Consider the following 13,578-nt stretch of genomic DNA (forward strand, 5'->3'; position numbering starts at 1 on the left):
TAAGTCTTGAAGGAAGGCAGGTAAAATTGAGAGGTGGAGGTGTTGGGAAAGAATGTTCTAAGCATGAGGGACAGCCAGTGCAAAGACATGGAGCTTGGAGATGGAGTGACCTGTGCACTGAACAGTAAGTATGACTAAATTATAGAGTGCATGGAAGCAAGACCGGAAAGAAGGGTACAGGTTATGAAGAGCTTTAAATACTGGACAGGTAACTTTGTATCTGACCCTGGAGGTCCTAGGGAATCACTAGAGTTTATTGGGTGGAGAGATGGCATGGTCACACCTATTCTTTAGGAAAATCACCATAGCAGCTGAGTTGAGAATGGATTAGAATGAAGAAAGACAGGAAGACCGATTAGAAGGCTATGGCATCAGTCCCTGCAATAGGTAATGAGGGCCTGGTTACTGTGTGACGGGAAAAAAGCAGACGTAAAAGGGATATGTTGTGTAGGTAGAAACAGTAAGACTTAGCAACTGATCGGATATGTGAACAAGAGTGATGAATTGAGGATTATGATGAGCCTGAGTAACTGAAAGAATAGTGGTTCCCTTGATGCTGATAGGGATGTTTGGAAGAGGGGAAGGCTTGGAAGGAAAGATAATGAGTTCCCTTGTGGGCATGTTGAGTTTGAGATGTCAATGGGAGATTCGGTCCAAGATATCCAAAAGAGAGTTGATAATCCCAAACTAGAGTTCGTGAGAGAGGTTATGGCTAGACATACAGACCTAGGAATCATCTGCATAGAGATGATAGTAGAACCCATGAGTGCTTATGAGATCATCAAGTGAGACAGCATAGAGGGAAAAGAAAAGAGGGCCCAGGCAGAATCTTGAGGGGGATATCTCGGGTTAATGGGCATGCTCTGGATGAAGATCCCACAAGGGACTGAGAAAGAGTAGTCAGAGAGGTAGGAGGAGAACCAGAAGAGAGCAGTGTCCTGAAAACCTAGAGAAGGGAAAGACAAGTCAAAAGAAAGTCAAGGAAGAAGGAGAAGGTGATCAACAGTGTCAAGAGATGCAGAGTTCAAGAAAGAGATGGTTTGAAAAAAGATTGGTGGTGACTTTGGAGAGAGCAGTTTTAGTTGAATACTGAGGTCAGAAGCAGGATTATGAGGGGTTAAAATCAAGAGCAGAGAGGCAGTAGAGGCACCAGATACGTAGATGAATTTTTCTAGGAGTTTTAGAAGGCGAGGAGCAGTATGGGTCAGTAGCTAGTGGGGTTGGACAGAGCAAGGGAAAGGTTTTTGAAAGTGGGGCAGGAGTGGGCAGGTTTGTAGGAATAGCAGGTGGAAACTGAAGAAAAGCAGATTTAGTCTTTAGGCAAAATTTTGTAATTGAAACTCTTCATTCAGCAAGCATTTGTTAAGTACCTACTGTGTGTAAAGCACTACCCTCTCTTCTGAATGAAATGAAAAATAGTGTTTCCTAGATGAGCTTACATTCTGTTGGGGAAAAGGGGAAGAGGACAGCATTTACACAGAGTAATAAATGTAATTTGCACTCTGAGGATCAGGCAAAGCTTCCTATAAGAGGAAGCACCTGAATTGGGCCTTTAATAAATCTACAGGTTTAAAAAAGGCAGGGATGATTTGGGGGAGTTTCTTCTAGACCAGCAGAACAGACATAGAGGTGAGAGATAGAATTCAGATTTGAGGGAGTAGTGAGTAGTCTGGTTTGGCTGGAAGATTGAGTGTGTGAAGAGGAGTCATCTGAAAAAAGTCTAGAGTGACTTTATTGTCTTTTATCACCATTTATTATTAGATTATAATGTCTTATTTTAGTTACTTTTTGAAAAGCTTCCTTCTTAGGCCATAATCATTTTAAAATTGCATTCCTTGTTAGTAGTAAAAATTTTAGCTTTTTGTGCATGGAGGTATTAAAATGAAACCTTGAAGTAAATTTTCTTGATAGTTTTCATCTGAGACATGCAGTTAGGATAGGATATTTAATTTTTTCAGATGATAACATTATGTTAAGATTTAGGCTATGGTATATAATTGATATTAACCAGGAGTGTTTGATTTTAGTTTTTTCTCCTCACTAAATTAACAAAAATGACTATTTTCTTTCAGTTTATTGGCACAACTGAAACTTTGTAAGGATTTTGATGTTGATGAGCGAATAAAAGATTTTGCTGCAAAATTGTCTTTAATCCCCAGTCCTCCACCTGGACCGCTCCATCTGGTAATTAGCTAAAGAATTAACAATACTTTTATGATACCTGGCATATAACCTCACCTACTGCAACCTAACCTTGCACTTCACAAACTAAATATGTTCAGATAAATTAAATGTTTTGTTTTAAACACTTATACGGACTATACTTAAACCTTGCTTGGTGTACTATTTCTGAAGATGAAGTCTATGTGAAAAATTGTTGGAATGTGACACATGCTGTATTAATGACAAATTAATGGTTATTAGCAGGTAGGGAACATACGTTGAAAGAACATTGGATTTTGTGTCAGAATGATGCTTGAGTTCAGGCTCTTGGGCAGTCTTTTAGCTATGTAAACTTGTGCAAATCAATTAAACTTTCTGGGCCTTAGTTTCTTTACCTGTAAAATGATAAGATTGGACTAGATCAAAAGATTCTGAATTTTTTTTGTGACAGTCTGGTGAAGCCTATGAACTTCTTAGAATAATGTTTTTAAATGCATAAAACATGTAGAATTACAAAGGAAACCAATTATATCAAAATACAGTTATCAGAATTTTTTTTTAAGTTTATAGAACCCAAATTAAGACTTCCTGTACTACATAATCTCTCAAAGTCTCTTCCAAATCTGTAATCCTATATATTTTTCCTTCTAAGTTACTAAGCTGTTTCCTCATAGCAGCCTTGTAGTGTGTTTCATGCAAGGATTACACGCATAGAGGAAATTCATACCGGCTGTCTCAAAAGTCTTAATGCCATGTTATGCTATTAAAGATTATTAATAACACCATAAGCTATTGAAGTTTAAAACTGCACTAAGACTTTCAAGACACGCTGTGTTTTCCTGTTGCTCACACAGCTAGAAAGTATCTGAACCAGAGTGTGGTTTTTCACACTCTTTTCAATATTGTACATCACCTCACAGGAATGAGGACGTGTTTTAGCACTACTTGAAGCAATATCAGGAGGGTAAAATTGTGAAGAAAAAAAATCTGTTAATGAATTCCTAAATGAATGCCATAAAAGTTGATTGGTCTAGCATTCTCTCATCCAAAAATCTTGACAGCGCCTCTGTAGAGATGTATGTTAATGATAATTGATCATAATTGTAAAGCAATGACAACCATGATTTGGGAGCCTGGAGACTCAGATTCTGGTTGTGATTCATGACTAGTCACTTATTGAGAGATGTGCCGAGACCCCTATCTTTGACGTGAGAAAGTCAGAAAGACTTTTTGACTTTATCTCTTGGGGTCTCGGTGTTTTTCATCTGTAAATGAAGAGTTGGACTAAATGATCTCTAAGGTCTCTGTCCAGTTTCAAAATTCTTTCATTCCAGAAAAATGGGTAATTTTAGAGAAGTTAAGTGATTTACCCAAGATCAGACACTTTTATCAGTGTCACAAGTGGACCTAGAACCCCAAGAACTTAGTGAGAAAATGCTTTAGTAGGCCCTTTGGTTCTAGCCGGAGGCCCTTTCCATTGATGAGCTAAAATCTAGTGTGATCGTTTGAAACATGGGTTATGTCTTCATTATCTCATTGAATTTGTGAATTTCACTGATCCAGTGAGCTCGCATGTATAAAGCACTTTGGCAAGCTTGCAGTGCTATGTACATTCTATAGCTATTCACTATCATTTATTTCCTCTATTTGTGCAGTTGACATCTCATCCAGGCAGTGCTTTTTCATTTTATATATGCTATAGGTCCTCCACAGAAGATCCATTTACCCAGTGTATTTGAGGCCTTCCTCCAAGTTGTTTTGTTTTTCTTTTTTTCACATTACGTGATTACCAGGGCCACACTCTGGGCATTCATCTCTTTTACTATTGGCACACGGCTGGCCTACATAATTTTCCCATTTAGTCTTTCCTAGTCAGCATCTCCTGGCTGCATCTTATATGTAAATCATCTTTAGAAATATGCCTATCATATATCATTCCACTTCCCCTTGTATTACTCATGACTTTTTTATTCTATAGTGATTAATATATTGCAGGATTAACAGCTAGATAGCACTTCCAGAACATTTGCATTAAAAAGATAGGTTTTTGGACCAGGGCTCAGCTTAGAATCATTGGAAACACTGCACAGTTTCCTGAATACAATCTAGCTTGCTCTTATTCAGCTGAGCCCAATTCACTGTCCATCCATAGTGTTCTAAATACACACACACACACACACATACACACACTCTCTCTCTCTCTCTCTCTCTCTCTCTCTCTCTCTCTCTCTCACCTAATGAACTGGGCATCCAGCTCTATCAGAAACTTGAAAAATAAGCATTATTCATCCATTTTTTCCTTTATGGATTATTGTACCTATCTCTTTAGCACGGATCTATTTCCTTCCATCTCTATTTATGCCATACCTGGTTATTTAGATGCTGTCTCTCTCATTAGAATGTGTACTCCTTGAGGGCTTTTTGGTAGTCTCAGTACTTAGCACAATGCTTGGCATGTAGTAAGCACTTAAGAAATACTTATTTGACTGACTGAAAAAATAATGTATCTCGATGAAGAAGCCCTGAAATGTTTTGGAGATTGATGTGGTCAGTATCAATCCCAGATTTGTCGCCAGTATAATCTGTAGATGAAAGGGACAGACCAGTCCTACATAGCAGTAGCAGACAACTTATAAAATCATTATGAAAATGATCTACATGTATATTAAGGACAACCTTGATGAAAATATGAGAAGGAAACCAGCACACTTGTAACAGTTTTCTGTAGCATTCTTTGTTCCTTTTTTTCCACCTTAAATTGGTTACTCAGTTGACTGAAAAGAGCAGAGTATAAAATCTTTCCATGTTTATTGTTGGTTGATTTTTTTTCTAAACAACATTCAACTGATATCAAAACATAACTTCCAAAAAAGGATTCCCATGCATATTTTAAGTTCGTCTCAGATTCCTGATGAATATAACCATGGGGAGTGCCATTGTGCTTACTAACATTGTGAGATTTAAATCGAGAATGTAGGCTTGCCAAATGCTATCAAATAAGAATTTGGGAAGAAGTTAACTAGTATCTTCCATTGTGCATCATAATTTTTTTTTTTACTGTGGAAAACTCTTCAGGAACTTTTCTCCTCACCTCCAAGGATCGTTTTCATTCAGCCTTTGTGATTAACCATTGATAGGCCATACCTGGTAGTATTTCACTTTGTTTCATCTTTAGAATTCTTTGTTTCCCTGATGGCGGATACTTGATAAAAACAAAAAAGAGATTCTGGGTACAGCAGTATTGTGGAACCCCCTTTTGTATAGCTGTTCCTGCTGTGCCATAACTGAATTAGTTACTCAGCTGTTCCTCGTTGAAGTTTTCTAAAGTGAAATTGAACTTCATCAGGCAACCTACCTCTCACCTCTGTCAGATGAATTAACAATTAGCTTTTTGACATTTGTTTTGACATTTGTAAACACTTCTGCAGCGCATCACATTTTCATTCTGAGAACATTTTTTGTAGAGTATGTTTTCAAGAAATGTTAAATGACAAAATTATAACTGAATTGCTTTAGGAATAGTAATTGGACTCCACTCCTTTTGTGATAATTTGGACAAACAGCTAATCTGAAGTTTACTTTTGCTCTCACTATACAAAAAAGGATTTGCTAAGCAAATGAATAAAAGGTAAATATTTACAGAGCATACTCAACCTGCTTAAGAGGCAAAACAGTTTTTAAGTGCTTTAGGAGAATTCTTTTGCATGCCAACAATTGATAGGGTATTTATAAATCGTCTTTACCTATTAGAGCAGGTTTTCAAAGACTTCTATTTGGTGACACATTAGTTAGCCTAGTTTGAATTAATTCATGTGCTTAAGTCACCCAATTGACCGACAGTCATTTATTGAGTGTTTACTTTGTACCAGGCACTGTGCTAAGTTCCAGGAATACAAAAAAAGAAAAACATATAACATGAACATAATACAATAGTATTGTGAGTATTTTTTTTAGAATTTTTTTTTGAGGCAGTTAGGGTTAAGTGACTTGACCAGGATCACACAGTTAGTGTCTGAGGCTGTATTTAAACTCAGGTTCCAGTCTACAGGGCCAGTGCTCTATTCACTGCTCCACCTAGCTGCCCCGAAAATATCTTCTCATCCAGACTCTCCTCCCTCCCCTACCAGTAGATTAGTAAGATTTTGTTGCTTTAGATTTTTTTGATTTATTATTTTTAAACTGCCATGATAATCATTAAGAATCTACCGAGTCATAGCATCAGTGTTAAACCTTAATATTGATTTTCCCAGGTATTTAACATGAAGCCACTACAAGTAGTGTTTCCTTCACGTGCAGATCCTGACAGTCCCATTATAGACCTAGACCTTCATCTTCCCTTACTGTGCTTCAAACCTGAGAAGGTGTTACAGGTAAGCATCTTTTAATGTCAGTCAAATACCATTCTCATTAGTTTAATGCAGCATCAAAATAGCAGTTGTATTATTTAGCCTCTTTGGACCTCAGTTTCCTCATCTATAAAGTAGGCACTTGGACTAGATGAAATTCTGAGGCCCCAACTTTAAATCCCATGATTCCAGTATTATCACAATTAGAAACTTCCAGAAGAGGAGTTTTGGAATAGGGGGATTCAAAGAGTGGTTACAGCTGATAATAGTAAAGCTTAATTATTAATTAGACCCGTAGCATTTTAGGGCTAGAAGTGTTCTTAATCAGGACCATAAGGTAGTTTGATACTTTGACATAGAGGTCTGATGTCAGATATGTGGTATGACACTCAATGGAAACCAGAACCAAATGTGGACATTTATCTTTGTATTAATTCCTTATTTTAAAACCCTATTTTAAACTTTTTTTTTTTAGCAACCGTGTAATTGTCTTAAAATGTATTTGTAGATTGAAATGTCCTCACTCATTTGTGCCTGCCAGTGAGCTTTCATGTTATGACTGGAAGGGATGGAGGGGGGGGTCACTTGTATTCTTCTGTGCTTGGGGGAAGAGCAGGAAAGATGGTTGCCTGCAACTAGAACCTTGGCCTAGGAGCTATTGCTCTTATCTGCCATCTGGAAAATGACCGTGGAACTCAGGCAGATCAAGAGAGTATCCCTGATCTGACTGAACCAAACCATAAAAGACCTCGGTGAAATAACTGGAGATATTTAGTCTAGAGAAGAGACTTGATGGTTGTCTTCAAGTATTTGAAAGGCCTTTGTGTGGAGAGAGATTAGATGGGTTTTATATGAGGTTCAGGGGCAAAATTTAAACTAATGAAAGGAAGTTGTAGGGAGGTGGGTTATATTTTGATGTGAGTAAAGAATTCCAAATAATTAGAATTATCTAGAAAGGAAATAGACTGCCTCAGGAGCTAGGATTATATATAGGCAGCTAGGTGGCACAGTGGATAGAGAGCCCTGGACCTGGGGTCAGGAAGACCAGAGTTCAAATCCTGACTCAGACACTTCCTCATGGTATGGCCCTAGATGAGTCACTTAACCTCTGTCTGCCTCAGTTTCCTCATATGTAAAACAGGGATTATTATCCCTAGTATCTACTTTTCAGGGTTGTTGTGAAGATCAAATGAGATATTTGTAAAGCACTTTGCAAACCTCAAAGCGCTATATAAATATTAGCTATTGTTCCAAATCCAGCAAAGGCTGTTGAATACTTGTTGAGGATATCATATGGCAGTATTTCTCAAAAGTGTGTCCCTGAGACCCATTCAGGGGGTCTACAAGGTCAAAACTATTTTCATAATAATCCTAGTACGTTTTAATAAATATTGGTTAATTTCTAACATGGTTATAGTCTAATATGGTTAATATCTAATATTGTATAAACAGAAGGTCTTTGGAGATCCTGAATAGTTTTTAAGAGTTCAAGGAAGTCCTGACACCATAAACTTTGAGAACCACTGCTGCAGAGAGTATTTTTTTCGGGGACAGGTTGGATTAAATGACATCTGAAGTCCCTCCCACCTCTTAAGATTGTGTAATTCTATGAAAAGTTTATATCTTGCTTGTCCATGGTAAAGAGGCTATTCCCCATCTTGGTGATTTGTTCAGCATCTTACATTTCTAGGCTTCTTTTGTTTAAAATGTAATATGTATATAGGGGTCTTTAATGCTATCCTCGTCACAAAGTGTTAGGATGTAGCCTGCACTTATTTGACAGATATTTACAGGGTGCTATTTTTTTCAAATGCCTTGAATTTACATAAAATCAGTTCAGCAAGCATATATTAAGCGCTTTCTATGCCAAGCACTGTGCCTGGAGATAGAAGGAAAGGCAAGAAAACAGTCCACGTTCTCAAAGAACTCACAATCTAATGGGGGAACAGCACAAAAACAAGTATGTACAAGTAAGAGATCAGGTAAATTGGAAGCAATCAGCAGAGGGAAGACACTTACATTAGGGGGATTGGGAAAGTGTTCTTGTAGAAGGTAGGATTTTAGTGGGATTTTAAAGGAAGAGCATTCCAGGTGTGGGGAGCAGCCAATGAAAATAGCCTGAGTCAGGACTCAGTCAGTGAAGGAGTAGATTCTCAAAACTATTTTTCTTCCCCTAGATCATAACCTGCATTTTAACTGAACAGCGGATTGTCTTCTTCTCTTCGGACTGGGCTCTACTCACACTCATTGCTGAGTGCTTTATGCTGTACCTTCACCCTATTCAGTGGCAGCACACCTTTGTACCCATCCTTTCTGGTCAGATGCTAGACTTTGTAATGGCGCCTACATCTTTCCTTATGGGTTGTCATCTTGATCACTTTGAAGAAGTTAGCAAGGTGAGTAGTAGACTATCGGACTGTATCTTTTAACTACTAAGAACAATGTTGTTAGGACTCACGAATTAATGATAATGTATTTGAAAGGATGCCAGACTTTTCAGAAGACAGATGCTTTGGGGCCGGGAGGGAAGATCATCACCTAGTAAGGTTAATTTAAGCATATCTTCGAAACAATTAATTTTAGACATGTGGACAAAAATGTTACCCCTTTGTATTACAGAAACTGATTGTAATATAATCAGACATGGTAATGAGGATATGTAGTAATGTAAATCAATTATGTCTCTATCAGTGAAACCGTATTTTTTTTGGCTTTTATTTGATAGCCCAGTAGTGTTATGTTACATGCATTTTAAATCTATTTATGTTCACTTCAATATATAACATTCCAAGTTTTACTCAAGTTACTTATTTCCTGGTAAAGAATTCTTTAAAAATAGAGGCAGCTAGGTGGCACAGTGGATAGAGCACCAACCCTGGAGTCAGGAGAACCTGAGTTCAAATGTGGCCTCAGACACATAACACTAGCTGTGTGACCCTGGACAAGTCACTTAACTCCATTGCCTAGCGAAAAAATAGACAAACCAAAAAAAACACACAAAGAATTGTATAAAAATGAACGTTCTATGACGTATTTTAGCACATGACAGGTTATGTTTTTATATCTCACTGCAAACATCCTCCATAGCAGGTTATGGGATTCAGTTAGAGCACACATTACCCCCAGTGGGAGAAAAGGTAAATTGAAGGGGCAGTCTGCCATCAGAGCATTTGACAAGGAGTCAGGAGACCTGAGTTGGAATTCTAGTGCTATACTTATTAATTTGTATAGCCATGGGGAAAAATATCAGTGAACCTCTTTGAGTCTCAATTTCCTCATTTGTAAAGTAATATATTCTTGCTCTACATACCTCACATGATTTTTGTAGGGAAAGTGCTTTAAACTTAAAGATGCCATGTACGGGACGGCTAGGCAGTGCAGTAGATAGAGCACCGGCCCTGAAGTCAGGAGTTCAAATCCGGCCTTAGACCAAACACGTGACACTTACTAGCTTTGTGACCCAGGGCAAGTTACTTAACCTCAATTGCCTTAAAAAAACCCAAAAAACCCAAAACACCTGTAAGTATGAGTCATTTTTTTTTTTTAGTCTACTGGGATTGGTAAGGTGGCATGGGTATGAAGTCATTTTTTAAAGTGCTTTTACCAGCCAGCAGTGACCGTAGGAGGTGTGTCTAGTGTTAGTCATACTTAAGGATGTGAGTGATTGGGATAATTGGGTGTAGTTAGGCGTTGATGCTGAAATGCATGATTCACCAGGAAAAAAAATTGTGCATCAAGAAAAGGCTATTCAAATACTAATGGAAGGAACTAAAAAATGTCATCTGGTCAGGGTAGTAAAGGGGGAAAAAAACACATCGTAGTATTAATGTGTTGCTTCTATTTTTAGCCCTCAGTGAGCAAAACCCTGTCTCCAGAATTTCCAAAAGAGAAGCCTGTTTTGGCTTTTTTACTGACAGTTTTTTCCAGCTGGCTGTAGTTAAGCAGATCTTGTTAGTAGAAGGATCTTACACATATTATGACTCTGGAAACTTTCAGAAGTGAAGACAAATGTTTTAGCTAGCAGAATTCTGAATTGGGTCCTCTGATTTTATTCACCAGTAGTCTTGTGCCAGGGGAAGGAACCAAGTTGAATTCCAACAGCATCTTAGAGATATTTACAATATCTAAACATTTATGTGTGGGTCCTTCCACCCCCACCCCCAGCAGTAAAACAAAGGACACCTCTCTTTAGCTTTCAGATTTATATTTTATTTTACTTCCTAGAACTGTGAGGCCAGAAAAAGAACTGGGGTTTACAGCTACTGTATCTATCATATGAAAACATAGCCTTATTCAAGACTGCTGAACCAGAATGATTCTAAACATTTTAAAAGTTTAAAAAGAATATGGAGCTATGTACTACAAACTATTTAATTTGTAGATCTCTCTAATATTTATAAAATTGACTTTTAGGGAGTATAGAGATAAGAAGTGAGCAAGTATAGGCTTGTATTTACCAATGATTCTCACTGATTTTTTAATGTAAAAACAGTACAGATCTTTTAAAATAAAATTATTTGTTCTACCTTAATTGACTTTAGGACTCTGCCCCTATACTATACTTGTTTGTTTTCCACATCCAGAAAGATGAAAGGAGGCCTTGGGTATTGGCAAGAAGGACATTCTGCTAATTTAGACATCAGTTGCGAATTTCCTAGTGACAGAAAAGAAATAAATGCATTTCAGGTTATCAAAAATGCTCTAAGCTGGATTTGGTGGATAAGCTTATAGAGTTTGAACAGGTTAAAAAAAAGCTACCACAGACATTTACTGATATTTTTTTCTCCTAGTTCAGAGGAGAAAAGGGAGTTCAGTTGTGTTAACTGTTGTTATCAACAGCTTCTGATACATTATTAACTTTTCATGGAAGAAAATGTCAGATCTGCAAAAGCCTATAAACGAAAGGTAGTTAAATTACTGAAATTTTATCTTACCAAAGTACATTGATAAAATTGAATTCTTGACAGCAAAATGTAATATATTTGAATGTTCAAGGTTTTATATGACTATTTCATTATAAAATAACCTTTGATTTTTAATACTTATTTGAAAGGAAGCAGATGGCTTAATCCTAATAAATATTGACAGTGGAAACATTACCTATTCCAAATCCTTGGATGATGATAACAACGATATTGATATTCCAGACATCCCTTTACAAGCTGCCCAGACATTCATTCAAAGGTAAAAGGGGGTAATGTTGTATTTTAAAACTTAAATTTTTTTAAAATTTTAGTCTATGTGGTTATGTGCTTTGGGGCATGTTTTCTGAATTTATGGATTACTAGTTTTTATTTTTAATTTGTGAAAAATTATAAAAACTTTTTTCTAGAATTCTAAGTGTTAGTCTAAAGTTCTAAGTATTTGTATAGTATTTAGCACTAAATTGTTCCTTAGTGGTCAGAAAAGATGAATATCTTTCCATCTCTATAGTTCTGACATGTTTTCAGAGTTCAGCTAGTCTTGTATTCCCATCCTCCAGTTGGCTGATTCTACCTGGTTGCCTGATCTCTTAACTCAGATCCAACATGACTAACATTGAACTTCTCATCTCTCTCTAAACCTAGCTCTTCCTTATTATTTCCCTCAATGGTACCACCATTTCCCTATTTACCTATAGATACAAAACTTTAGAATCATGTTTGCCTCCTCCCTCCAACCCCCTTGTAACATCCTGTCAGTAAACAGAGCCTTTGTTGCTTCCCAAAAATTCTTACACCTACTCTCTATTAGTACCTACTGTGGCTACCCTACTTTAGATCTCATACCTCTTGAACCTGGGTTGTTTCAATCCTATCCTTCAGGTCTGCCTTCCTTCAGCTATTTCCCTTCCAATTCATCTTGGACATTTTGACACAGTAGTCTTCCCAAAATGTCATTTTGATCATGAATGGCTTTCCATTGCTTTCAAAATAAAAGTAAAAACTTCTCATGTTGGCATTTGAGGTGCTCAGTCGTTTGACACTAACTCAATCTTATCTCCCAGTATTTATCTACCTCTGTTCTTGGTTCTCATCAAACTCAGCTCCCCTCTTGTCTTGTCCTTTCCAGCTCTTCCTAACCCCTGTGTCTTTGCTTATGTCATTTTCTCTGCCTAGAATTCGCCTTCTTCTTCCCTCCATACAACCTTCAAATCTTGAAATGCTACTGGTCATTCAAAGCCCAGCTGTGAAATACTGTTTCTTCCATGAAGCTTTTCGTGCTCACACTGACCATTCAGTCACTACTTCTTCTGAAGAAGAGGAAGGACTTCTTTGTGTGCCTTTCTAACCCAGTTCCTACATTCTGTTTTGAGCCTTGGGTTACAGCAATATGTTTTGTAAATCTCCTACTAAGTTTTAAGTTTCTTGACAGCAGATGATGGTATTTTCATCTTAGTGCCTACACAGTGCCTTATACAGGGTAGCCCCTTAGCATGTATTGAATGGATTTCTAAATGTGTCTTGCTTGTAGTAGGTGCCTATGTTTATGGGGGACAGGAGGAGAAGGAGATTTCATTAGAAAAGACCTGGACTCTAGTATTATTAACCTTTCCAGGAAGGCTCTTTGATGTGTACTGCCCTGTTCCCTTTTCCTGTTTGATTACAAATTAAGTTTCACTTTCTAAACTCTGTGTACTAGGGTTTAAATATTACTGTCTGTAATATCACCATTTAAAAATATTGATTCAGGGGCTCTTTCTTATGGTTTTATTCAGTTTGAAGGCTTTAATTTTTTAAAACTCAATGCTATTTCTGAATTATCTAGCTGACTGATTTTTTTTATGGGCCCTTTTATCAGCCTTAACTTACACTAACCAGATGTGAGTAGAATAGAGTCTATAATGTTATCACAGGTTCCCTGTGTGGAAAACATTCAAAGGCCAATTCCGTTTTCTGTGGCCAGCTTGTCAGATGTTCTGATAAATAATGCAAGCAGTCACTAACAGCACAATGAAGTATCTATCCGTCACCATTAATCACGAGAATTGGTAGTGAAAACATGCTCTATGTACTATACAGTATACATAATACATCTTGGCTGTTTGAAGAACATAATCTGACAGTAGCAATGAATGAAAAGGCATAAC

At 37.3% G+C, this 13,578-nt stretch overlaps 1 protein-coding gene across 4 annotated transcripts in view; it reads left to right on the forward strand.

Annotated features, from left to right (window-relative positions):
* The window catches only part of DENND3 (DENN domain containing 3), a 117,224-nt gene that overhangs the window by 32,692 nt on the left and 70,954 nt on the right, over positions 1 to 13,578 (forward strand). For all 4 annotated transcript variants that reach the window (XM_020967046.2, XM_078153774.1, XM_020967045.2 and 1 more), the window contains 4 exons: positions 2,073 to 2,184; positions 6,414 to 6,533; positions 8,687 to 8,905; positions 11,563 to 11,693. In XM_020967046.2, coding sequence (XP_020822705.1) covers positions 2,073 to 2,184; positions 6,414 to 6,533; positions 8,687 to 8,905; positions 11,563 to 11,693 — 582 coding nt within the window. The remainder of the gene's footprint in view (positions 1 to 2,072; positions 2,185 to 6,413; positions 6,534 to 8,686; positions 8,906 to 11,562; positions 11,694 to 13,578) is intronic.

This window comes from Phascolarctos cinereus, unplaced genomic scaffold (assembly GCF_003287225.1).
Source record: "Phascolarctos cinereus isolate Bilbo 61053 unplaced genomic scaffold, phaCin_HiC Scaffold_4;HRSCAF=312, whole genome shotgun sequence".
Classification (NCBI taxonomy): domain Eukaryota; kingdom Metazoa; phylum Chordata; class Mammalia; order Diprotodontia; family Phascolarctidae; genus Phascolarctos; species Phascolarctos cinereus.